The 27,624-nt window shown below is 40.5% G+C and overlaps 2 protein-coding genes across 2 annotated transcripts; one reads left to right on the forward strand and one right to left on the reverse strand.

Annotated features, from left to right (window-relative positions):
- Positions 1 to 10: 10 nt before the first annotated feature.
- Positions 11 to 17,691, reverse strand: POLR3G (RNA polymerase III subunit G). Its single transcript, XM_018072922.1, has 8 exons — positions 17,348 to 17,691; positions 14,550 to 14,678; positions 11,521 to 11,650; positions 6,377 to 6,439; positions 5,636 to 5,686; positions 2,556 to 2,623; positions 1,588 to 1,716; positions 11 to 1,134 (listed from the first exon to the last, which is right to left on the reverse strand). The coding sequence occupies exons 2-8, from the start codon at positions 14,667 to 14,669 to the stop codon at positions 1,048 to 1,050; spliced, it is 648 nt and encodes a 215-aa protein (XP_017928411.1). The 5' UTR covers positions 14,670 to 14,678; positions 17,348 to 17,691; the 3' UTR covers positions 11 to 1,047.
- On the forward strand, positions 17,389 to 23,623 carry MBLAC2 (metallo-beta-lactamase domain containing 2). The gene is given in 7 exon segments (XM_029959926.1): positions 17,389 to 17,496; positions 17,652 to 18,156; positions 18,215 to 18,273; positions 18,276 to 18,373; positions 18,375 to 18,442; positions 18,445 to 18,510; positions 20,157 to 23,623. Coding segments are annotated over 7 exon segments (1,293 nt in total). The 3' UTR covers positions 20,546 to 23,623.
- The last annotated feature ends 4,001 nt before the right edge of the window (positions 23,624 to 27,624 follow it).

The raw sequence follows: 27,624 nt of genomic DNA on the forward strand, positions 1-27,624 counted from the left end.
CAAAACTTCAGCTTTTGTTCTTAAATAAAATTGATGTTTCCAAACATTCTGGTTTTGCTATTCTTAGCATTCTCCCCTTGCTTTTCTAATTAAAACCTCATGCATTAAAATACTGCACCACATTCTTTTCTTACATTTTTGGGTTTTATTTTCTATTGATTTGCTGTCCGTTTCTTGTTTGTTCTGTAGGAAGTAAACAAATGCATTAACAATTACATAGATACATGTCATCTGCCTTCTCACTTAACAGCTCTGTGAGGTAAGAAAGACTGTAACAGGCAGAGAAACTGAGGCAAAGGACTGAAATTTTCACTAACTGGTGAAACCGGGATTTTGTAATTTCCTAACTTCTGCCATATATTCTTTTTAAATCAAACTGTCCTTAATTATGACTTAAGGTGATTCATAAAGGTAATGTAATACATTTTACCAAAATACTAAAGGCAATGTATTCTTCTAACTACAGTAATGGCTTTTCAAATTACTGTCATATTGTTTGTCTATATTTCTAAGGTTTTTTCAAGTCAGTTTATATTAAAGTGCTTAGTCATCAATTATTTCTAGTCACCTGAACTCAGAAGTTACATAAGCTTCTTCAGAGAAGTCAGCTGCCAAATGCAAGCAGTTTATGTCCATAAAGGTCATATCTCTTTTACTGCAGTCATCAAGAATTTCATGACTGGTTTCAAGATTTCACTGCTGAGGCACAGAACTGACTAGTGCAAATGCTTAGGCACAATTTCAAGTAAAATGCATACATTCTTTTTCTGTGCAGAGGTGACACAATGGCATATAGCTTACTCCATCAGGAGGCATTCCAGAAGACCTTAAAAAGGCGCACATCTGCAAAACACTTGGCAAAAGAACAAAACAAAGGATCTCATATCCTCTTTTACAGCATAATACAATTAAACTCCAATGTGGTTTTGGAGAGTGTGCTTAAAACCAATGGAGCTAAAGCATTAGGTCTGTTGATATTCAGCCTACCTCCAGAATTCTACTTCAAGTAGTGTAAGGCTTGAGCAGTGTAGCACCTAGCAGCCACAGTTAGTATGTTGCTTCATCCATATTGTCATCACTGCCAGCACCAAAGTCATCTCCATCGTCAAAATAGGAGGAAATGTAGTCATTTTCCTAAACCAATTGAAGAAAAAAATCTATCATTTTATCTGTGGAGAAGACAATTTATAAAAGAAACATCCTTTAAACTGCACTTGAGTGCCCACCTTTTAAAACAGTAGTAGATTTTATTTTCTTGGCAAAGAAAAAGGAAAATACTGCAATGAAGTTCTGATACCTATGAAAGAAGAGGCATCACTGTTTTAGTGATGAAAAAGAGTAATTGCATGTATTGATTGTGGCAGGACACATTCCTGTGTGCAAGATCTTTTCTCTGAGCTCTTTGTGAATAATAAGTCTAAAACACCCATTTAAATGAACTACAACAAAATAGAGTGCAACAAAGATCATTAATGTAATAATGCCTCCCACAACAACTCTCCCTTGGCATCTGAGAAGCTAGGGACATTTCTTTGGCTTCCAGCCAATACAGTACTCAATGTATAAAGAGGAAAACTAACATTATACCTCTTCATGTTCCTCTTCATCATATTCATCTGATTCTTCTGCTTCTTCATCATCTTCACCTTCTTTGTCTTTTGTTTTGTCTTTCTCATCTTCAGATTTTTCTTCTTCATCATCCTTCTTTTCCAACTCCTGTCATAAGGCAATCTGCTTTACAAGGTAATCCCATATTACAGCGAAAGCAATTCATAATACCAAAATATTAAGCTGCAGTTAACAGCAAGATAGCATAACAATGCTGTGAAAATGCTGACATTTAAACCAATATGATGTGAAGCACAGGAACTTCATACAGACTTGGTCAAGCATCAGCCATCGCACTTAAAAGGCTAAAAAAGCATGGCTTGTGTTACAGACTGAGATGATGATTTCCCTTTACCATCCACTTCGAGCACAGCTGACAGAAGAAGGCCATGTCATTAATTGATAAAGCAATACAATATACTCTATGTAATAATATAACTGCACCAAACAACTGATGGATCACTACAAGAAAAAATACAAAGGTGTTCCACCTTTAAGCTTCCCATTCCCACATGGTGAGTAATTGCCTGCAAAAGACAGGTCACTTCCTAAGTTTCTCTTTCTGTGTTTCTTCCCTCTCAACTTACTAAATTGTTTAAGTTCTCACATCAGTAGAATGGTGAAACAGCAATAGATTTAAAAGCTCTGGCACCAGTTTCTCCTTCAGTAAGCTCCAACAGTAGCTCTGCTGTTCACATTAGTCTGTATTGCTACCCAGTGAAGAGCAACTGGTTGTTGTGTTCAGGTACAAACAGGAGCTATCCAGGCTCTATCCTTACTCTAACTCTTGTGCCACCACAGTGCAGAATAGCTGCCTGCCAGAGTAACATGCCAAGGCCAGAATAAAGGCTGTTCTGGTTATTTCATTTGTACCAAAAAACATACTAGGTTTCATTTTCCTTCAGCAATCTCTAGTGTACAATTTAGAAAGAGTATGCACATCTTACCTCAATTTTTTTTATCACATCCAGATTACTTTTAGGCTCAAAGTTTTTTGCCTTTTCTGATTTTGCACCTGGTGAAATAAAATACATCACTATTATTTTTTTAATACGGAAAGCACAAATTCTTTTGTTTTACTTGGTTTTACGTGCTTACATGTTGAGTATGCCAGGGAAATCCTACACTGGCTGTATAAAAATTACTTTAGACTTTGAGCTACATCATTCATAGAAGTGTAAGTGCCTGGTTTATGTAAGACATGCCTAGAAGGCCAATCTGAAATTCAGTTTGAACAAGTAGTTGACCAAAGGTTTGGCTAAAGTATGATGTCCAGCTTCACAAAAGACTTGTCAACTACCTGCTCACAATATGTTATGAAACTAGAACAAAATCTCACTTGTTATTTTTCATCATCTTGAAAAGATAGAAATTCATTGTTACTAATTTATACAACACAGTAATGACAGCTGGGTGCTTCAGATAAGTAGATTTAAAAAAAGGAACACAACAGTTCATTAGCTGTAACACAGAAGGCATGGTTACTGTAGCTACATGGCTCTTGGGCCATAGCTGGCTCTCATCCAATGAGTCCACGGAATGTATTTGCACCTAGCCCCCTGATTCATGAACATAATCTTTACCAGGTTACTCCCTGATTAATTATATGGTGGAGCAAAGGTCAAAAATAGCATTCCATACACCCAGGTAAGAGATACCTGAATTGCAGCACCTGTATCAAAGTTGCCCAAATACCAGCCTAATACTCAACGAAGCAGAACTCTGAGAACTGCTGAGCAAACAACTGTATTTTGTCAAAAGCATTTGCCATAGGTAACACTGAATTTATTTCAGTAACACTGAATTTATTTCAGTGTTTTGCCTAGGAAACAATTATGTGACTAAAGCACTGCAAAGAGCTGAGGGGAGTCAATCTGCTCTGTAAAATATGAACAACATCAAAGCAAACCCATCCAGAATGAAGTAGGCTTTTAAGGAAAACAAGTGTCAAGTGCAATTCAGAATTATCATCTCTGCACAAACTCCTGCAGGCTTTTAGATTAAATGCAGATAGAACAGACATGTAAGATTTGTCTTTAAATGCCAAGCATCTTTAGCCCTTATCATGAAATTAGAGATACTGACCAATCTTTAGTAGAACTTCAAGTGAAATAGTTCTATACATCATATACCTTAGAGGGGCAAGGGAATACAATCTAATCTGATTTCCAAATACCCACTCTCGAAGTACTTGGGCTAAAATGCATGTACCTGATTGCTATATACATATGCATATGGCTGGCCTACAATGTCATCTGAACCCAGTCAGCACCTTTTTTTTTTTCTTTTTTTTCTTTTTCCTTTTGTTTATTTTTTTGTTTTGTTTTTGGCAGGCAGTGCTGGTATCTAGAATACTGTGTTCCATAGCCCAGGGTCAGTGTGGGAGAGATATGGAATTTTATCCAAAGTTTTGTCACTAAGAAGGCAGGTGGTCAGATCTTTGGTTAAAACATTCAGGGAAACTAGAAAGAGGAAGGGAGAGATGTGTAAAGATAAAGCTGTACATGCAACTGTGTAGGGATCCCCAGACCACTCCTGCATGTTACAATGGGGAATGGTAGGAAGTCTGGCTGAATTTCTGTGCAAATTCTCTTGACTCACTCACCTTTGTTCCACAAGGGTTAAAGTGTCACCTAAGTCAGCTGTCCTCAAAATACAAGCAAGATATGTACCAGGAGGGCTGATGTGTCACTGACCAGCTACATACAAATGTCCTGAGTCATATAACTTTTGTATGCCCTCTGTATCATCAGAATTCCCCAAAAAAATCTAAACCACATAGTTTTTGCTTTCGAGGGAGGCTGTTTTTTAATCCAATCAAATTCTGATGACCACCTGATCTCTTTGCCATTATAGCCATGTAGGAAAATATACTTTTAAGAGCCAATAGAGAAACTGGCACTAAAGAAAGAGGAAAGATCCCACAGTGAGCAGTGATTTTCTCTTAATCATAATATTTTTTAAACAAGGATTAATAGTTATTTATTATTTCATTGATCTTGGGGAGCTACCTACTGTGCATGGGCTTACAAAAGCCAGTGGTTTCCTCTTGTCGGGGGGAAAAAAGTAGGTATATTCTGGTCCCACCTTTAGAGATTTTGCAAATAAGTATTTGATTTTCAGTTGAATCTTACAGTTTACCTTTAGTACCATGCTTCTCAATGACATTATTAAAAGGAACAAAGCTTCCAGTTGAGCCAGTCTTTGTCACTACTGCACATTTCCATTTCTTTTTCTATTTTACCCTTGAACTGAAAAATGCCACATGAGGGACTTGGACAAAAAGAATAAGAAAATATAAAATTATATATAAATAGATGGCTAGATACAGGAGGCCAAGTGTTATTTCACATCATCAGAACAATAGCTTTCTATAGGGAACTTAAAAAAAAATCATGCACACTAGAAAATGCTTTGAAACAAATGATGCTGTGTAACAAAATCTTTTTTCCTAAAAGAACAGCCAATACCAGCTCCAACTGCTGTTGAAGGATCTGGTTCACAATTCTGCAGAAGAAAGCTGAAAACCGACAAAAAAGGTAAAACCAGGGAAAACAGAAAACAACTGACATTAAACCACATATAAAAGGCTTAAAAAAAAAAGCAAAACTCAGCCAAATAATAAATAATTGAGAAACCAAAATATAAAGGAAATCTGAACAGCCAGTTACTTATTGAATAGAGGGGTGAGTGTTGATTAAGATACGAGCTTTCAAAATAAAAAGGCTTGTGTTTTTGTTTTTTTTTTTAATTTTTCACTGTTACATGTATAGTGAAATACCTCCATATAGGAGTCAGGAAAGGAAGATAAATCTGTACAAATAAGTTAAAACATCCTATAAAAACAAAGCAAAAACCACAAAAGGCAGGCAGACTAGTAAATTATTTAGAAAAAAAATCTGCCAAAAGACCTGATTATTTGGACTAATTAACATTTCTACAATATTTTTTCCTCTAACCAGCTCCAGTATGTCTTCTGTCTCTCAATTAGTGAGTATTATTTGCTTCTTAAAAATATATAATGTACCTTTTTTGGTTGTCTTCTTTGGTTTCATCTCTCTTGGGAGTCTTCTCCAATCTGTACAGAAAATAGTTCTAATATAGAAAAATGATGATTTACTGCAGTAATCCTCTCCCTTTAACTCACCAAGGAAAGAAACAGGCCCCTGTTGTTCTTGATCCTATTTACATGGATGCCGAAATGTCTTAGCATACAACAGTTTTAGGGAATTCTAGCTGTAATTTAAATCGAGGAACTGGATTCAAGACTGTCATTTCCCCCACATAATGACAACTGGCCTCTATCCCAAAGAGACAAGTTCAGCCATTCCAGTGGCCCATGGGCCCTTCAATTTAAATTATGTAATTAAGTTTGCAGTAGTGAGCTATACAGGTATGACTATCCATGACAGACATCAGGTTGGGTTACTTTTAGTAACATCAGTGTTTGCTCCCAGTTCAAAACTGGTATCTGTGTGGTGAGTCAGGAAAAAGAAAAACTGAAGTCAGAGCTGAAGCTTGCATTTTTGCTGCAAATCAGTTGTTACAACTCAGTAAATAAATAAGATCAGATTTTTCCCCCTTTTTTTTTCTGACAAAACAATACTTGCCTTGATCTGAAAACATGCAAAGGACAATAACTCTCAACAAGAAACACATGACTTGGTAAGGATTTTCATACTTTTTTATTGCTTGAAAAATCATGAATCAAACACTTAAAAGAACAGAACATTTCACAGATCAACAGAAAATTAGCCTCAGATGCTACCTGGAATCCATGTTTTCTGCTCCTTTTCACTGTCCTGGTACTTTTGACTGTACCTCTCAATTGCTATAGAGAAGGATACAAAGAGTTATTGACTTCAACTGATTTAACAGGCAATCCAGACATAGTCCTTGATATTTTCCTGTAACTAAACATACAGTGTATTTTTTTATTACCACATTGAACACTTTCTTGTTGTCAAGAACATAAAAATAAAATAAAAACAAACAAAAAAAGCACTCCAAAATTATTATAATTTATGCTTTTATCCTTGAAAAGCATGAAATTATAAAATGAAGATTTAATAAGGGAAACTAAGTTGAAACATCAAATGTAACACTAACTGTTATACTCCTCAAGATTTTCACAATCAAACCTTTGCTACAAAACCAGTCAGTGACATTTAATACCCTTATGTTAATCATCCAGAATTCCCAGTTCTCAAAAGGCTGTGTCTCAGTCTGATCATCACCTTTCAAGACTTTCAGTACTTCTGCACTGGAAAAGCTTTGCATCCCATCCTAAATAGCAGCAACACACTTTAATCCATTACAGTACAATCCAGTACAAGAACTAAACCGAGAAATGCATCATAAGTGGTCATACAATGTAAGCACATCTACTTATATTGAAAAAACCTCTTACTTAAAATCTGAAATGACAAAAGCAATATCAAAACTTTAGTATTTTTAAATCAGTCCCCTTTTTACTTACCGAATTACCATGCAAAACTGCAAAATCCACTTCATGCAAAATTAGTGAGTCCGATTGCACTAATAACCCGTTATTCAAACATTTCTGTGGGTATTGTACAAAAAATAGTAACTGAGACAGCCTTTGACCTTTGGAGTTAAACACTTCTAACATAGAATCATAGAATGATTTGGGTTGGAAGAGGATCTTGAAGATCACCTAGGGCCATGGGCAGGGGCACCTTCAACTATACCAGAGCCCTAACCAACCTGGCCTTGAACACTTCCAGGGATGGGGCATCCACCAACTTCCCTGGGCAACCTCTTTCAGTGCCTCACCATCCTCACAGTAAAAAATCTTTTCCTTATATCTATGAAACCTGCTCTGCTTCAATTGGAAGCCATTTCCCCTTGTCCTGTCACTACATGCTATCATAAATAGTCTTGCCCCATCTTTCCTGTAAGTTCCTTCAGATACTGGAAGGCTACAGTAAAGTCATCCTGAAGCCTTCTCTTTTCCAGGCCGAACTATCCCAATTCTCTCAGCCTTTCCTCATAGGAGAACTGCTCCATCCCTCTGATCATCTTGGTGTTCTCCCCTAGACTTGCTCCAACGGGTCCATATCCTTCCTGTGCTGGGACCCCAGAGCTGGATGCAGCACTGCAGGTGGGGTTTCACCAGAGCAGAGCAGAGGGACAGAATCACCTCCCTTGACCTGCTGCCCACACTGCTTTGGATGCAGCCCAGGACATGTTTGGCTTTCTGGGCTGTGAGTGCACATTGATGGCTCATTTCCAGCCTCTCACCCACCAGCACCCCCAAATCCTTCCTGGCAGGGCTGCTCTTGATCCATTCATCCCCCAGCCTGTGTTGACACTGGGGGTTGCCCCAACCGACGTGCAGCAGCTTGCACTTTGTCTATTAAACCTCATGAGATTCCCATGGGCCCACTTCTTGAGCCTGTCTAGGTTCCTCAGGATGGCATCCTGTTCTTCAGATGTCTGCTCAGCCGGGAGAAAGAAAATATCATAAATGAAGCTTAATTTTAAACTTAGTTAAGATGAGGGCAAGCAGAAAACCTTCTTATAACTGTTCAAGAAAGAGCCTGCATTTAAAATAACAGGGGCATTCACAGATGCTGTAGGAAACTGTCAGCAAAGAGAGGAAAATAAGCCAGTAGTTTCGATTTCAGCTCAAGGCTCTTTAGTGAATACTACCATCAGTACAAAAAATCATTGACTGACTCACACCTCTCACAACTAATGAATTCATTCAAAGCCACTGCCAAGGTGGCAGTCACCCAGTCATAGCAGATATACTTAAAGGAAAAATATGAATGATTAATAGCTAATTTAATGAGGAAAATAAAGAACTTTCTATAGAATATGCCTACTATTCACTCAACATGAGCAGTGAAATGAATGATGAAAATCTATTCTACATGGCACACTAACACATCAAATTTGACAGGTAGCATTATATGGAGCTTTTGTTTACTACCTGAATAAGGAGACAGATAGCTACATACCAACTAATTAAAATGTTTCCCTTCTTGCACTTTCAAGGACCATTTGGCTCAGAGATGTTGTGCTGAGGGTTTAAAACAATCCAGTCACTCTTGTAGCAAAGCCAATTTATGAAGTTCTTGCCTACAGTCCCCCTCCTGCCTCCTCTTAGTTCTACCAGATGTTTTAAATGAAATAAAGTGGAGCAAACAGCTGTAAACCAGGTAACAGAAAAGATCAGTTAAAAACAGTCTATTCTGGGGGATAAATGCAATTTTCTTAAAACTAGGCCACTTCTGCCAGAGTGCAGTCCCAGAAACAACTGCACACTATGACTGATATGAAAACAAGCTTTTTAAACTCAGACCACTCCTGATGTAATTATACCGCATCCCTCAGATGCAGCATTTTTGTACGACTTATGATTTAATAAAAAGTTACCTCAACTTACCAACTTACCCTTGGTAAGGGTAAGATGATGAGATGATGAGAACATTCAGAGCATTATTTCAGTCTATCAAGTGGTCTACCCGCTTTCTCTGCAATTTCCAATTTTGATATTAAAAACCAGTATTCCAAGCTGGTAGTTCTACTAAGGAACAAAGTAAGAGAGAGAGATCTCTCCATTCTGAAAGAAGGTTGCAGAAACAAAGATGATTTTGAGGTGATCAGTAAGAACAATCACATAAGGCAAAGTTGGAAAAGAGAGAGAACATTTTCTCATAAAGCAGCAGGCTCCTTGGAAATAACCCTGACTGGCTCTCAGGCATACCAGTTTCCTGGTTTGTGCCTCTAATGGAAATAGCAAACTTCAAGCCTGAAGAAGATCAAAAGCACAGCAAGCCTCTAGTGAAATGAGAATCCAAACTGATTGAAATTTGTTTACTCAGAAGATGAAAGAGAAGATGTGTGTTATAGGTTAGAAATCCAGGAAGGGGGAATTTTTCTTCCCCCTGCCCCCACTGTAGGAAAGACGGAGTTTGAATGGAAAGAGAGGTGATTAGCGTTACAAAGGGTCTAGCCAGCTGAGCTGCATTCCTAACAAATGGCCCATTGGAGGCTGGGGGAAGGTAGGGAGGAGTTTTGGGGGGTTGCTTGGACTCCTTAGAAGGGAGAAGTCAGTTTTTGGCTGAGCTCTTGCTCTGCGACGGAGATGGGGGTCTTGCATGCGTGCTTTTGGAGAGGAGGCCTGGAGGCTGGGCTTTCTGGCTTCCCACCCTGGTCAGCCCTGACTGCTGGCCTCGACTTGCAGGCAGGCTGTCTTTGTCTCCATCCCGGACCTGCTGCGTTTTCATCGGAGAGTTTTTGTGCTCACTGGGAGAAGAAAGGAGGAGCCTTGGGACACCGTCATCTGAGGACAACAGTGAGTTCCATGGGGGTGGACTGTTTTCCTTTCCCCTTTCTTCCACTGAGGGAAGGGTCCCCATTCTCTTTTCGGCTCCTCCCACGACCCCAGACCCCCCCAGGCCCCTCCCCTCATGGTGACCGCAGAGCCCGACAGCGCCCCCTGCAGGCCAACACCGAGCACTGCAGGCTCTGCCCCTCCAGTGACCCAACAGCGCCCCCTGCCGGCCGGGACTGGAACTGCGCTGAAGGACAGAGAAGTGTTCATTCAGACCTTTTTGTTTGTTTGTTTGTTTTCTAGGACTACTGTCTCAGGTTTTTGTGTTCTGTTACTGTTCTTGCCAACATACATATATCTTTTAATAAAGGGTTGTTATTTCTTCTGTTTTTTCCACACTTCCTCGATTAAAGCCCCTTAATTTTGAATTTACAATTGCTGAGAGAGAGGAGTTCGGTTTGTCTCATAACTCATCCTCTTTAGCAAACATTCCAGTCTCTTCAAACTGAGACAATGTGATAATAGAGTCATTTAGAGTTCTTATCTCATCATAAAGGGATCTAGAAACAAGGATCAGATCTGTTCTTGCCTCATAACCAGTTTTATGTGGCTGCACTGTCAGGGTCCACCCTGGTCTGCACTTGTGCTGCATTAGAGCTGCGTCCCAGTGGTTGCTGGCCTCCAGCTGCATGTCAGAGGAAATACTCTGCCTTTGGTGAACCACAACGTCAGTCTGGCAGTGTATTCACTGCTCACACTGTAGGGCACTGCTCCATTTTATACTGGGTTTTAGTACCAGAACAAGTGGACAATGAATAAGGTGTGTTATTCAGTGTAACAGTCAAGGTCTAATAAAAAAAACTGCACAGTCTCAAAACCATCTAGAATTCACCACTACACCATGAACAGAAATTAACAAAATTCAGAGGGGATTACACTAGGCACCTCTATGTCAATATTTAATTACATGCAAGCAAAAGAAATTCTGAGATCAAGCAGAATAAGATCAAGATCTGGCTTCTAATCCAGCTCTGCTTCTGGTGCAAACCTCAGTAAATCACTTATCTTCACCTCAGCCTTCACATTTCCAGTGACTTGTCAGTAACATGTACTAATATTTCCTGAATGGACTTAGGGGGGAAAAAAAGCTGAGTACCTTTTAGAATGTTCATCCATTAAATATAACATTGATTATTTTGAGTATATCTTTACACAATGAAAGCTGAATTTCAAGACTAGTATTTACTATGGATTTCTTTGCTCTAATGCAAAATTTTGTGGCATTTTAACAGGTAGAAATGCCTATTGCACTCGTATAGGCTAGCATATAATTGAAAAGACTGCATGTAGTTGGTCTAAATGTTTCTTACTGTATAACAAATGGAGTAGATGTTTCATACCTTTCTTTTTCAACAGTAGTTGCTTTCCAGTTACAGCACTTGTGGATGTCACCCATGATTTCAATAAGTGTAAAAGCAGAAAAATTCCCTATTATTTTAAGTTGCTATTTTTTCTTCCTCAGTATGAAACTCATCTTCAACACATGCATTTCCCTATATCGGCCTTCCCAGAATAGTAACTAAAGATATAATAAAAAGCTCACAAACCTTGATGTTCTTCTTCTACTGTCAAAAAGTACGGCATTCTTTTCATAGTTCCTCTAAGATCTTGTTTTAAGGCCAACATGTAGTCTTCATCTTCTCCTGTTTTCAGAGGCACTGGCTTATTGTCTGTACTCTGTACAAATCATGTTTATTATATATAAGGTCTTGATATCCACCAAATACACAGGTACACTAATAAAAGCTATAATAAACACAGCTAATAAAAGAAGAATGCAACTATGTATTACACTACTTCACAAGTATACTATATTGCATTCTGACATGCACAGTAACTATGTTTACATCTAAATTTTTACCTTATATAACTTGACTGTATCTTTCTGCAAAAATGTATCAAGAAATCAATGACTGTGAAATAGTCATTCATAGTCATCCTGACTAGCCAAAAGCAGTTTTTCTCACTAACCTTAGTCAGAAACCATTTCTTCTCTCTTCATTCATAGTGCTGGCCTTAACCACTTCTAAACCAGTGTTTTAACTACATTAAGTATGATTTCTGAATACCATGGACACCTTTTCCATGACTATTGTCATGGGAATACGTAGTGTTGTCATACAACCAGGTAGTACACAGGCCCTCACACAATTCAGTTTCTGTCAGCTGAATTTAAATGAATTGTCAAGGCTTGGATTTTTTTGGGTTTGTATTTTCTTGGGTAGGGAGTTTTTTGGTTGTTGGTTAGTTGGCTTTTTTGTTTGGTTGGTTTGGTTTTTGGGGTTTTTTTGTGTGTGTGTTTTGGGTTTTTTTTGTGATGTTTGGTTTGGTTTCGTTTTTGGTTTTTGTTTTAACTATGAATCTTGACATTGGGAAAGATAAATATACAAAAATAGTTTAAAAATATCAGGAATCCTAAAGACAGAATTACACAACGGGTGTTGTTTCTCTCACATGACAAATGGTGCACAATAAATACCTGAGTGTTAGGTTGCAGAGCAGAAAGTCCTATCACAAGTCCCAGAGCTGGGCCACGAAAGGAGTTTACTGCTTACAGCTATATTTATTAGCAACAGTTCACTACTTCAAATTATTTCAGTGTCAGTCAACAGCTGTAACACACTTTTGGTCATTGACCCATCATTGAATTTTTTATTGACCCTAGTTATACAACTGAGTTAACTCTGATTTTCTTAAATGGCACTAGATTTGCCCTGAGAAGTTTAACTTGCTTCTGAAACTTTCTTCACAGAAGGAAGATGTGGGAGGCAATTGAGCTGTGGACAGCTTGGGCCCTTGCAGATGTGAAGTTGTGAAGGAATGTAAACAACAAAGATGAGAAAGTGGACAGGGAGGATGAAGCTGTGGGGCAGCTGTGATAGCCAGAGTGACCCTGAGTTGCAGAAACTATAGAGCAGCCAATCTTAAGATGGGTATGTAGTAAGGGTACCAATGGTGGTGAAATACACTGGCTAGGGGAGACTATAAATTGGCCGTGTTTGTATGAAATAAAGGCTTTTCTGTGTGACATCCCAGTGTGGTGTTCATCCTGACAATGACAGGAAGAAAGCATTTTTAACTTATCCATGGTATACATTACATATACTGGTGCTAATAATTCTCCTACAAGGCTAACTGTAACTCAGAACCTGCAGATTATACAGAATTCAGATGGCACAGAACTGCGCTATCAAGCAGACTGCAACATTCACATTAGAAACAGTTACAGATGATTTAGTAATATGAAATCACAGCTTAATTGTAATGCTGGACTAAGAGGATAAACAGCATCTGGTTCCATAAGTCAAAGCCTTGTGTAAGAAAACTATTCAGAGAAATCTCAGCGTAGCACCAATTTTATGTAAAACTTCCAAGTTCTGTATCATAGCACATGAGATTGCAAAAAATTTCATGCACTTCGATCAAATCCTGACATAAATGATAAATTCTCTTATATAAAACTGCAACATTGTAAGACTACTTTTCTGCCTCAAAATAGTCCAAGCTTCCCTGCACAGCAAAACACAGTCAGAAAATGCTCTTTCTTCCCCTTTAATTTTCAAATACATCCCAAATGCCAAGACTCAATTAAGCTTCCTTAATTATACAATTAAATTAAATTAATTTCAGATGAATTTAGGTATCCAGTGTTACTACTACTGTAATGTCCAGAAAACCAAATCATGATGAGGACTTCAACACGCTAACAGCTCGCAAGCAATCTAGTTAAATATATAACGTAATAACATAAATAAATAATAACAACAGTTAGCAAAGGCACAGGAATTAGCAATAAGAAAAATAGTGACTTCTATTAAATATTTCAAAACTGCTTGGGGTTGTTCATATATGTCCTAGTTAGGACAGCTGAGATCAGTTCATCATGGTGGGTGTAACCCAAAACTGTATTCTATAGCCTTCCATGTCATTTCCCAGAAACTAGACTATTGTTGTCAATAGACTATTCGCACCCTCTGCCCATAGAGCCTGACTCCTCAGGCTATAAACTAGGTGTTAAGAGGCCTGTGAGATAGGAGGATGTTTCTGTCCTCACACCCTTTGTGAAACTCCCTGCCCTGAAGGGAGCACCAAGCATTCCTGCCTGAACTGGAGGATATATAATCTTGGAGTTTTGGAACAGTTTTCAGCCCACTCGTGGGATCCAGAGGACGGCTGCATCTCATTGCTCTCAACCAGACTTAGACCACCACTGGACTGCGATCACCAGTTCTGGCCAGACTGCAGCAGCTCTCCCACCAGCTGGTTCTTCCCCTCTCCCTTTACTTTGGACTCAAGCGGGGCCCAAGGAACACCACTTTGTTCAGGCCCCAGGGCACTGGGTTATACATTTGGGTTTTGTGGGTTGAGACCAATTGTTTGTTTGTATGATTGTACTTAATGTATTATTTTAATAAATTGTTATTCGGACTTATAATCTCTCCTCTGAGTTGAGTTCATTCCCCCTGCTGGTTAACTCTTAAACCAGCACAATATATTTCATTATGTTACTTAAACACAAGTGTGAACACACTTTACCTGAACACAGAATGTGCTCCACAGTACTGGCTGTACTTACTGGAAATGGTGGTGGAGGCTTACAGATGACATCAGGTAGAGCTGCACCGTTACCAAATCCAATAGCCTCAATGTTGAAGGTAAACGAAGCACGTCCTCTTCCTCTACCTGACCCAGCCATTTGGAGGTACTGAAAATATTACAGATTTTTAAACATACATATTTTCATTATGTGTTTCAAATTCATGTATATATTACCTAGAAAATTAATGTCTAACAAAGATCACAATCATTTTAAGATGAAAGATCATTTTTAAACAGGAAGCCATTTTCATAGGTTCTTCAACAGACCATAAATTTGGTACATGCCTAAAATCAGCTCCATTCCCTTATTTCTGCCAGCCACCTCTGCATGCCTGAAATTACCTCCCAGCCTAAGAGTTTTAAACTTTCTTCTTCTAAACCTTAGTTTCACTGTATTGAGTTTAATTAGAACCAGAAACAAAAGGGGGAATAAAGGTTTAACGACCCTGAACTTTATGTTAATACATTCTTTAATTTCTGATCTTTTTTTCCAAAAACTAGTTTGTGTTTATCATTCATGACTTCTTCATCCTTAGATTGTTTTTTGTCCTTTATCTTAGTAACTAGTTTTGGGTCCTGATGAAGTGACACAGGCAAAGAGGCTTAAGGCAATCAAAAGGCATCAAAAGACTGCAGCAGGACTGCAAGCTAACTGCTGATAAAAGGAGCTTGTTTCTAACTAAAATATTTAACAAAGGGTATAAAAGAAAAAGAGCCTGCAAAACATTTACAGTCATATCTCTCCACCTTCACTGGTTACACTGGTTACACCAACCTTCATCTCATTAATTGCATGACCCATGGGTTGGCAAGTAAAGCAATATATGAGATTGGGGTAAGATGTCAAGAAGCGTGATCCAAGAGAAGCTTGGATGGAGCAGTGTGCTACTGCTCACAGCCCAAGGCCACACAGAGATTAGTTCAAGGCCCCAGCCCAGAAATACCACAAGCTATTTATCACTGACTGTAAGGTCACTGTACTGCACCTTGCTTAGTATGAACAGGTCTGTTCCATACCTACTGCTGTACCTGCATCATCATAACTAGTTCTCCCTAAACAAAAGCAGTGGCCTTTCTATTATATGCCAGTGAGAAACAGGTTGATGCCAGTTTTTTCCTACTTGTGATTTTCAAGAGAAATAAGCTCTGTTTGGATGAAACAAAATCACATTATGTACTTCCATGGCACTCTGCAGCACAGAATACTGTCTACAACTAAGCAGAGAGCCCTAAATAAATCATTTTTAGGAAAGAAAACAAAGCAAAAGCTAGGGCTAAGCATGTAATTAACTGGAATGTAAAAAAAAAAAGGAAAATAAAAAAGAAGCAAACTCCTTTGAAAATAGGATGAAAAGCAAGATGTGAGCCTTGCAGAATGAAGAAAGATAAAAGATACAGTCAAGCCCCAAATGTGAGCAATTATATTATCTAAGTGTGTGTAGTGGGTTTCTGTGTCTGGGTTTTAGTAGCGGGGGGGGCCTACAAGGGTGGCTTCTGTTAGAAGCTGCTAGAAGCTTCCCCTGACTTGTGGAGCCAATGCCAGCCAGTTCCAGGACAAACTTCCTGCCACTGGCCAAGGCCAAAACAATTAGGAGTAATAGTAACACCTCTGTGATAACATATTTAAGAACAGAAGGTTGTTGTGCAGAAAGAATTCCAGCCAGGGAAGAGTGGAGTGAAAACACGGGAACAACCAAGTAGACACCAAGGTCAGTGCAGAAGGAGGGGTAGGAGGTGCTCCAGGTGCCAGAGCTGAGGCCCCTGCAGCCCCTGGAGGAGCCCATGCTGGAGCAGGGGGATGCATGAAGAAGGCTGTGACTCTGTGGGAGGCCCAAGATGGAGCAGGGTCCTGCCCGATACCTGCAGCCTGTGGAGAGGGAAGCCCACGCTGGAGCAGGTTTTTCCCAAGTAGGACTTGTGGCCCCTGTGGGGGACCCACGTCAGTACAGCTCATTTGTGAAGGACTGCACCCCATGGAGGAGTGACCCACAGGACAGCAGTTTGGGAAGAACTGCTGCCTGAGGGATGGACTCACGCTGGAGAGATCCATCAAGGATTGCCTCCCATGGGAGGGACCCCACAGAAGCAAGGGAAGGACTCCTCTCTCTGAGCGGTGGCAGAAACAACAGCTGACTGCAGCCCCCATTCCCTGTCCCCCTGTGCTGCTGGGGGAGAGGAGGGAGGACATGGAAGGAGGGGTGGGGGGAAGATGTTTTTAAGACTCTTTTATTTCTCACTCTTTGGCTCTTATCCTGTTAGTAATAAATTTAAGTACTATCCCCACTTTGAGTCCAACAACAGAACAACACAACAAAATAAAAGTTGAGCTACCACAGAGAGAGGTGCTTTACATTAAATGTAGTGAATACAAAGGTTCATTTTTAAAATGCTGCTTTAAAATTAATTCTCAGTAAATTCCTTTGAAAAAGAGCATTAGTCTGATGAGAAGTAACAAGGTTTAAAACTAGCAGTATTTCAACTCCAAATTTTTACCCAAACTTGTGTTTTTTTCAAGCATACTGGCTTAGAAGGTTTATGTCTACTGATGGCATAAATTGACAGTGACAGATGACCGGACAAATCGTGAAGGGAAAGTAAAGTTGAACAACTGAGCCACCAAGCATGACAAAGTTACAACTAGTGCTCTGGCTGCCACGAGGGATGTCTAATGGAGCACCTGGGGGCATTTTCATATTTATGGGTAGTTTGTGTGTCATTTACTCTGTAAATGAGAAGATTTTCAGATTTAAGCTTTTAAAACCTCTTCAAACTTACGTATTCAGTTTCTCGGGCACTCACTCAGGGGAAGGCAGCCGATGCCTTGGGGAGGGAAAGGCCTCTGGAATCGGGATCCCTGGCAGGTGCGAGGCGGCTGGACGGACGGCAGCGGACGGGAGGAGGCTGAGCACTCCCTCGGGTTCCCGGTATCGTCAGAACGAATCACCCGATTGTGTTTTGTGTATCGTAGACCCTTGCATTTCACAAGCAGATGCAATCAGTTGAAGGGAAGAGCATATACAGAAGAAAGGACCGAACTTTAGATGCTAAGTTTTTGTGGGTGTTTATTTTTTTTAATCAGACGTCCCTGAAGGTAAACGGGTTTGTCACGACGGTCACTAATCCCTACTGTGTGAGGATACACCTCTCGGCTCCTCTCCGTCCCTTTCCCGCTCCCGCTCCCCTCGCTGACCGCCCGCCACCCCCCCCCCAACCTGTCAGAGCCCCTGCAGGCCCAGGCTGTTTTGCTTTATCCCCCCACCGAGGGCGGAATTTCAGACGCCTCCCCCGGGTACTGGCCCCGGCAGGGAAGGGGATTCAACCGCTCGCCCCTTCACGCCGCAGGCCAACCACGACCCTTCAAGACTCCCCGCTTCTCAACCTCGCGCTCCGCCCGCCGTTGCCGCAGTGGGCCGGGCCGCGCCAGCCCCGCCCCCGCCCGGGCGGAAGGTTGGGGGTGCTCCGCGCCGGTCAAGCGGGGCTGGCCATGTCGGTGCGCTGGAGTGGCTATCGCGCACAAGCCCTGGGCGGCGGCATTTATATCAGGAGCGCTTTACGAGTCCGGCAACCGGTAGCAAACATCTGCGGCTGGTGCGCCAGGCTCGCAGCGGGACGTGTGATCGACGCCGGGCTGGGGCTGCGCAGCCTTGCCCGACTACCTGCGCGACTCCGGGCTGCTTGGCGCGGCCGAGGGCGCTGGGCCGCCGGCCGCGACTGCTGGCCGTTGGCCAGCACGTCCCACTTCGACCACTCGGAAGTGCTGGCTCCGCACTGTCGAGAGATGGCGGTGCACAGCGCCGAAGCGCCGCGCTGTGCGCGGCGACAACTACGAGGCCGTGGACGTGGCATGTCGGACGGGAGTGGCGCGGCCGCCCGGCCCGGCTGGAGCGCGCGCCAGTTCCCGCGTCCCGCCGTGCGGCCAGCCCCTCTCCTGCAGGAAGGTGAGGAACCGGGAGCTCTGGTTATCCACCCTGGAGCTGCGTCTCTGCCGCCCTGCGCGTCCTGCTTTACTCGGCTCCTCGTATAAAATAGTTAAACCGCTGTGTTTTTTCACTCCCATCAACCTACAAGCCGCGGTCAGCAGGGACGAACGAGACGCGTAGTGGGTTAAACCTCGTTTCTAGCAGTTCTGAAAGTATTTGGCATCAGAGTGTTTTTGTTTGGTTGGTTTGGGGGTTTTTTCCCTTTTTTTTTTGGTTTGTTTGTTTTTTGGAGGGTGCTGGGTTGTTTGTTTTGGGGGGCTTTTTAGTTGTTTCTTTTTATTTGTTTGGGTGTTTTTTGTGGGTTTTGGTTTGGTTTTTTCTCCATTAGAATAAGAATCGCTCAACAGTGATTTAAGTGACTTGAGTACCACAGGTTTATCCTCAGGCTTCGAACAGTGTGTCACCGAGTCAATCGGATCTGGCGACCCTTATTTATAAGCTGCCAAGACACAGCAATGCAATTAACAGTTTCTTGAAATATGTACTGTGGATACAGTTTTTGTTCTACAGAATTTACAGGCATTTACGGAATTTTACGTGAATTATGTTAAACGTCTGTAAAAAGTGGCTTGTTACTGATGTAAGATTTACAGAAGTGGCTTGTTGCAGATCAAAGAAGCCATTTAGTCTTTCACAGGTGACAGGACTAGTTTTTTCCGCAACAAACCACCTAAACTGTACAATACAGTGCAGCAGAAGTTAAAGGATAGGTGTCTGACAGACAAGTGACACCTTTGGCTGGGAACTTACTCTCTTGGCTTTATTAGACCATCCGACATAGATGCTTGGAAAAGCAGAACTGAACTTACTGAAGGATTCAGTGAAGAGCTGATGTGACACTTAGCTGTAGTAAATCAACAGAAATTTAAGGCTTTTTTTCTTTAAAAGGAAGGGATTATTGAAATAATCTTGTGAAAGAGTAAGCATGTAAGTATCAACATAATATCAAAGTTTCTAAAATAATGTTCACTGAGACACGAGACTTTCTGCTGAAAGTATCAGTTCAGTGGTTGGTTTAATGAAAGTGAATTCACATTTAAACTGGCAAAAAATTACCTAATGTTAAGAAATGTCTATTTTTATATCTTATTGAATGAGATGAAGAAAGTGTGTGGAGGCCAGTCTTGGTTCTCCTCCAGCAGTTTATGTTCTTTCCTTTTGCCTTTCCTTTTGCCTAGAATGCAATTCTAGGTGATTTAAGTGAGGATAAAATGATAATAAATTGTAAAATACTTACTTTTTAAACTTTTCAAAGGAAACTCAGATGTGTTCTGTTTGTTTCCTGTTTTATTTTCTCTATTCCATTGCTTTTCACATTATTTAATTTATTAGAGTGGGAATAGATTCCATTAATACAGACCAAGCCTGTGTTAACTACTAGTATCATTGGAAAATACCTTTTTGTCAAGCATATCTTTCAGACACCTCTTTGGCACTCACCAGGAAAATAAATGCCCTGGTTCTGTTGTTGCAGATATTTATTATTTATAGATAGTGTTTATAATAGTATTTATGAATCTTTGCCTGTGGGTAGGTAGTTTTCCTCATGGTGTTTAATGAACATGATAAATTCATGTGTTTTCCTGTAACAAATCTGTTTGCAGGGGATGTGATCAGCCTTGGAGATCGACAGCTCACTGTCATGCACATGCCTGGTCATTCCAGGGGCAGTATTTGCTTACATGACAAGGACAGGAAGATTCTGTTCAGTGGGGACGTGGTGTATGATGGATCCATGATTGACTGGCTGCCCTACAGTAGAATCAGTGACTATGTTGCAAGCTGCCAGCGCCTTATGGAGTTAGTGGACAGAGGACTTGTGGAGAAGGTACTACCTGGGCACTTTAACATATTTGGGGCAGAAAGGCTGTACTGGTTAGCTTCCAACTACATCTCCCAGGCGGGAGTTTGTCACAAGATTTCTACCTGTGCCATGAGATCCATTGCGAGCATAGCACTTCGCATTACAAATTCGAGAATCACTTCTCAGTGACAGTCAGTTTTGTGTGATTTGTTACCTTCTGTAAAATGAAATGGCTTGTGAAAGCGTTGATACAAGCAAAAGCAGTATGCATTAGCAAAAAGATGGTAAATTGATACAGGTGAGCTGCAAAAATTCTCCTTATTTTTACCTACTTTATTTGTATTTTTATAAAAACTATGTAAGCTAGTAGCGTTAGCCAAAGCTACTTTTTGTTCTATTTTTTCAGGGCACTTTTGCACATGTATTGTGATTGAAATATGTTACTTTATTTTTGTTACAATTCTGACAGATGAATTTATGCCAAAATGGGAGGTTTGACATTCACACCTGAAACTTTGTTGATGTAGTACTAGGTTTGTGATTATTCATCAACTCCTGCTCAGGTTTTGCTAACAGAGCTCTTGCTAAGACCTAGCATATGCTGGAAGCAGCACCATTAGGACAAAGCAAGAGCAACACCTATGCAGGACTCAGTAGGCAGAAAGAGTACATGGGCCATCCCACAGCCATTGCCACTTGTGGGGTGGTGTTTGCTGCACCCCTCATCACTTGCATCTTTATCTTTGCAAAGTACCTGTCTTGCAGTTTCTTTAGAATACACTAACATACAGAAATTCTATAGACCAAACTTCCAAGCTGGAAGTCAGAGATACATCAGCTTATCTAAAAAGTTTTTGGTGCAGGTCCAACAGCAGATGGACTTGTTGAGGCCTTCATGTTTCCTGGTGTGGCGCAAGGAACCAGCTGCACCAGGAGAGAGGAGCAAGCAGGAGCACTCTCACCATTAGCTAGGGAACTGTTTTGCTTGTATGTGTGTGAGTTAGGAATTAGAGAATTTGTGAACTCATGAATTAATGTGTTAGACTAGCCTCTACAAAGCAGATTGAGCCTTTTCTTGATGTGCTTATTTTTTTTTCTGATGAGCTCATAAAAATACTTATAGAATATGTTGGTTTGGAAGTTTGAGAGAACTGGACTGTGACAGGCTTAAAGGTTTTATTTGTGCTTAAGAGTATTTTTATGTGTCTGTATTGTAACTTGGTTGTTGATGATCTGTGTTAGGGGAAGGATGGAGGCTTTCACATGGCCTTGCTATATTTCAGGGTACTGCATGAAGCAGCTGGTTGACTTTGTTACCACGAAGTGAATGTAACTTGAACTGTTTACTGTTTGTGTCTGAAGTGTCTGTATCTGCACATGGTTTTTATGAAACGTAAAGTGTGTTGCATTTGAGTCTGTTCCAAAACAATGTTGAATACACTGAGAACTGCTAAACTAGATTGTAACTTGTTTATGAAAATTGAATGTGTGATATTTATAAGCTGTTGAAATGGTTAGTTTGTGCAATTATTCAAACAGTCTGTATATATTTAACTTTTCTAAAAGGACGCTGTCTGATGTTATTTTTGTACATAGACATATATATGTTCCTAGAAAGAGTGCAAATGTTTCTCCCAAAGTTTTGTGCAGTTTAGCCTTTTTTGTTTGGCTTTCACTTTAGCAGAAGCTTTTTCCCCCCATCATAGCCAATAGAAAGGGAGCCCAGAGTTTGGGCTCTGTCTAAGGCATGGCGGAGAGGAAGCTGATAGCCCTCTGAATAGGTGCAAATTCTGGTGAAAAAAGAAAAACAATTGCAAAATAAAAAACAGATCTGTCTAAAAGTGATGAAAGAGAATATGTTATGTAGTGCTTTTTCCCTTTCACAGATCACTACACTCCTGCCTTTACTGTCTGAATATATTCTTCACCAGGATTTGTACTGATTGGCTGTGATGTGCCTAGTTCTTGTTAGCAGTGCCTATCTCCAAGCTGAAGCAAAATTATGAGTGGGCGAGACGTGCAGAGATGCAGCACATGAAAGACCAGTTATCACTCAGATCACAGTCTCTTTTTTTTTTTTTTTTGAGAAATCCATGTACATCAGTGTATGACATGAGGAGTATTTAGTGGGTAGATTTATGTCTTAAGACCAAGAGCATTTTATCTTGGCCTCAGCTGACCAGAGTAAAAAATATAAAAGGTTAGCCTAGAACAGGCTGAGGAAATACGTAGCACTAAAGCTTATGCTAGTTATCCAGAGGAAGCCATGATGTCACATGTTACCCAACAGTAACTGAATTCCTGCAAATTATCTATCTGCGGTGTAACAATAGTAATAATTGTGCTCTATGCTTTTGTGAAGGCTGTAGGAGCACTGGAGATAACCCTGTGCAGCATGGCAGACAGACAGAACTCTTGTGTCACAAAGCCTGCCAGTATGGATGTCAGTTGCTAAACTTTTGCAAACATTCATTAGGAGAGTGAGATCACTGAATTGGTATTCAGTATTATACCACTATAAATTTGTTTATTTCATCCAATATTAGAATCTCTGTAGCCAGATTTTACTGTATTGTACAGCCTGAGCTGCTATGAAAAGACGCATAGGCATGTAAATTCAAAAGGACAGATAACCTCCATCGTCTGTCGTTTGTGTTTAATTTTCTGCTCAGTATCTCTATTAGCTAAGATCTTTAAATGTCTAGATCACTGTCAAAATGCCGAAGTATATGTTCATAACCAGAATTGCCTGGACTTTTTTGTTTACCAAAATCTAGGGGATAATTTTCTAGCTCAGAAGTGAGCTTTACATGCACATAACCCAAAACAGAGCTTGTTAGTAAGCTGCTGCTATAATCCAAATGAAAGTAGTTTTTGAGGGTCAGTAAATTATTTTTTGTATTATAAGGAATTCACTACTAGATAAACGGTATGTCTTAACTAAAAAGGACTGTGATTATTTTTGTTAAGACTTAGGAAATTTTAGTCATAAGAGTTTGACAGTGGTCCTTTAACACTACTTGGAGTAAATATTTAAATCATGCATTGTAATTTTAAATATTGCAACATCTTAAGCATTTAGAACTGTGTTGCTTTCTTTGTAAAATCCAACTGTATGTTAATACAGTTTTCAGTAGACTGGGGAATTGACATAAAAATCAGATGGGAAGTTTTGTTCTGTGATCTGTCAAGACTTGTGATGTTAAACAACAGTGTGCACATAAAAATTAATTTTTTCATAGATTGTCATAATAAAAATATTATAATCCTATGCAGTTAAGTAATAAATTCTAGGTATTTTTCAAGAGAAGCACTTACACATTCTGGTTGGAGTGTATTTACAAGTTGCTAGCAGAAATGCTTATGCTTCTGAGCAAGAGACTGCATTAGAAATATTTACCCATTGTAAACTTATTCTGCAAAGCTTATATAAAAACCATGAGTGAGTATTTCTTGAAAAAAACCACCACCTGTGAGCACAAATCAGAATTAGGTTTTCAGTACAATTCATACGCAGAAAACTTAGACATGATGAACATGTATATTTGGGGGTCAGTGGTGTCTGTGGTGACACAGATTATTATTTCCACACAAGGCAGTAGCTAATGACAGCTGTATACTGTATTTGGAACACAAATGGTCACATGGCTTCTGTTGAGCTTGAAGTAGTGAGTCAGGGCCAAGTGCAGGGGAATGGCAATTTCCCTGGTCAAACCCCTACACTGTTGCTGATCCAAGTCAGGATGCTGTTGGCCACTGGGGCACACGCTGGCTCATGTTCAGCTACTGTTGACCAGCACCCTCAGCTAATAATCAACACATGCTATATTGTGAGGTAGTTATCTCAGATGAGTAAGGAGCCTTTATAATGTTCCTAATACACATGGAAATGAAACAGTCACTTTAATTACTTCAGTTCTACAGCATCCCATTTTATTTTACATCAGTAAACATTTGCTTTCAGTAAAATTTGCTTTTATGACACTATGACAGAAACATGGGATGTTTCTGCAAAAAAAGAAGATTCTCAGCAGGGAAAAAATCATCCTAACTGTTAAATCTTAGACTGTAGGATGCTATAAAGCAGAGCTCAAGATGAGTTTTAGAACAAGTGCTACTAAAGTCTAGCACAACACCTTGCTTGTAAGAGAAGACATCTGTAGCGAAAGGAAAAAAAAGTCATCTCTGTTATGAAGGAGAGAGGGAGATAAAGGTGGAGGCAACAAACACTTTCAAGTTCTTATTTATAATTAAGGTGTGTGTTACCTAATTCAGTAAGCAGTACCACTTCGGTCTAAACACGGACAAACTACTCTCCAAAACTACTACTTCTTCAGTCCCTTCACATTCAAATTGACTTAGGAAGCAGAGAAACGATCGAGAAACAATGAAAAAGCACTCATTAGGTTTTATTTTAAATTTATTTGAGGCTAAATTTGAAGTACAGGGGATTTGCTGGTTGGGCTGCATTCGAACTGCACTCCCTGTGCGGCACAGGGTTTTCCAGGGTACTCGGAAAGCAGTCCAGCGCTCTGAGGGGCATCATTAATCCGGGCACTCTGGTGTGACGTTAAATCACACTACCGCTGTCTTATACATTAACCCTGCGTTGCTGTGCGTGGTGTAATTGTACCTCGAAGTCAATCAGTACTTCTCCAATGTCCGCAGCGATGTCCCTTCCTGCCCCTCGCTCCTGCCCCTCGCTCCTGCCCCTCGCTCCTGCCCCTCGCTCCTGCCCCTCGCTCCTGCCCCTCGCTCCTGCCCGCACAGCGCCGGTGTCCCGGCGCCACCTGGTGGCAGCGCCGCCCAAGGACAGGACAGGGGCTACACTGACCAGGAAAATAGGACAGACAGGATTAGGGATTAAACTAGAAACCAACGGTGTTATAAACCTGCCCCTTGTTTTTGCTGTGCTACCCGAAACCGTCTTGAGCACATGGCTACTCCCGACTGTTCAGCTTTTATTGGATGGGCTAATTTCACCTGTTTAAAAATTAATTTAATTGTTAAAAAATTAATTTAGTAACTGTCTGTGCATATTCCCACATATGCCCAACTGTGCCTTGGGACGGTGATGAGGCACTCAAAAGCGATTAAAATTGGAAAAACACATAAAAGAACGTTGACACAGGAAGAAGGGCTCAGGACCTTAGCCAAAACTTCTATGACTGTACCAGAGCTAGAGAGCCAGGTATTTCCTACAGGTTCGATCCAGATGCCCACAGAAATACATTTACAATCATTGAACTGGGAAGGACACATGGTATGTTTTTAACACAGCTTTATGTTTTCACACTAATTTTCATGCCACATGATTTACTGTAAGAGTGAAATAAACAAAAACTCACTTGAACTTGCATGAAACCTGTATGCCCAGCTACTCCTTTAAAAAAATTTGGATTCATTTAATTAAGGTTCTGATATATGATCTGATTATGAACAGTTAAATGAAGTTTGTAATCTGCCCACTCAAATTCAGCTTGGGACAAGGGAATGGTAGGATGGTTTCAAATACTAACAAAATTAGGACTCAGAAAGGAAATACATTCACTCAAATTGAATACAGGGCTGGCAGACAGCCCCAAAAATGACTTTCATATAGCAACAGATGAGTTTGAAGATTAATTAAAAGCCAATAACAAAGTTTTTAAGTATACCTCATAATTAATTATTTTCTTTATTAAGATGGCAATACACAGGTATGGGGATACTAGAGATATTCTAATTTACCAACTCTACTCATAAGAAGTGATTTTAGGAGGAGCGTAGCCAACTTTGAAAATGTAGGGGTTTGCAAGTCACTGCTGCTGCAACCAAACCCCCATACTTATTTTTAGGTATTATTGTTTGAACGTGTCTTTTCTGTTTTGAATTCCTTGCATCTCCATTTCACATGCAGTAGGAGCATTGCTGCCAGCTTTAATGAATTTACAAACAGTGGCAGTTTAATTTCTGGAGCAATTTCTTAGCTTATCTTGTAAGTCTAGAAGTAGAGACCTGAACATGGATCTCAAGTTCCCAGAAGTATGCTCAGAGAATCAGTATCAGGCATTTCACTCTACTTGACACAGAACAACCAGGACACGGATGCTTCATGAGAGAGGACAAGCTGAAAGCCAAGGGCAATCACAACACAGGCAGGGATTGTTACCTCCCTGCAGAGTGCAGGGATGGTGACAGTAACCTGACCTGTCAGCATCCCAGTGACTGCCAGACAATGGCAAGGTGGTGACTCAAGTTCATGGCCAGGCCACAAAGTCTGGTCAATATGTCAGCAACAGCAGCACATAGCACAGAGGCAAGAATAACTCCAGTGCAGGTCAGGCAAGGACCAAGGGCCTCTATGCTGAGCTCCAGGATCAACATGCAGTGGAGGTGGGAGTGGGGGTGAAACAGGGCAATTTGGGGCTGTTGGTGCAGCTAGGTTCTTGTACTATTCTCCCACAGTTCAGATAAGTGTGCTCACCACTTGGTTAATTCTTCCTTTTCTCTCTGGACATGTAAATATGTCGTATGAACCAAAAAAAAAAAAAAAAAAGGAATTTGCGATTATATTTGCACCACAGCACAGGTTGAGGGTCAAACCTGCCAGTGATTTATGTTTTTAGTTATAAAGCTACCATCTTTAAACAGAGGTCTGTTACAAACCTCTTGCCTCTGCCTATTTGATCTGTGGACCAGGGATAATATGAACAGAGAGACAAACAAGCCTCATCTCCGTTTGACTTTGTTCAGGAAAAATGTATCTTGAGTGAGCCAAGCTCTTCCTATCCAAGAGTGTGCACCTGGGGTCGACCTACTACTGGGTTATTACTGGAAAACTAGGCATCTGAAAGCGTAAAACACCATCAAGATATGCTGTCAGTCCTGAAAGGAGCAGGACTGAAATGCCTGAAAAAATTTTTCATTGCCTGAGTATTTCCAGTGAATCTAGCCAGACTGCTTAACACAGTATTAGCAAAGATCTGAGTGTCATTATAGTTCAGCTATTAACACCAGATTGTGCTGTCACAGCTGGTTTTAAAACAGCCCTGTTTGTGAAGCAACGCACAAGGCACAGTTGTCATGTCACAGACCAGAGCACTGAGGCAGCACTTTTCATAAATCTGAGTTTTCTCACCAGTGATATAAGCATTTCCCCCACCCACAGATATATAATGTTGACTCACTGACTTTTGCAAGGCTCGAAAACATTTGTGTCAATGTTAACTGGAACTATACATTAAAATCTTCAGTCTTCACATAGTATGGATTGCTTTCCATGCAAT

The sequence above is a fragment of the Manacus vitellinus genome, unplaced genomic scaffold (assembly GCF_001715985.3).
Source record: "Manacus vitellinus isolate BGI_N305 unplaced genomic scaffold, ASM171598v3 scaffold_23_pilon, whole genome shotgun sequence".
In the NCBI taxonomy this organism is placed as follows: domain Eukaryota; kingdom Metazoa; phylum Chordata; class Aves; order Passeriformes; family Pipridae; genus Manacus; species Manacus vitellinus.

Bases quoted from the DNA above. Each gene is read 5' to 3' on its own strand.
- POLR3G (XM_018072922.1), bottom strand. From the start codon at position 14,669: ATGGCTGGGTCAGGTAGAGGAAGAGGACGTGCTTCGTTTACCTTCAAC. The intron at 6,440-11,520 runs GTTTGTGAGCTT...CCTTCTCTATAG, and splicing joins AGTAGAAGAAGAACATCAAG to CAATTGAGAGGTACAGTCAA. The intron at 1,717-2,555 runs GTAAGATGTGCA...GCCTTATGACAG, and splicing joins ATGTGATAAAAAAAATTGAG to GAGTTGGAAAAGAAGGATGA.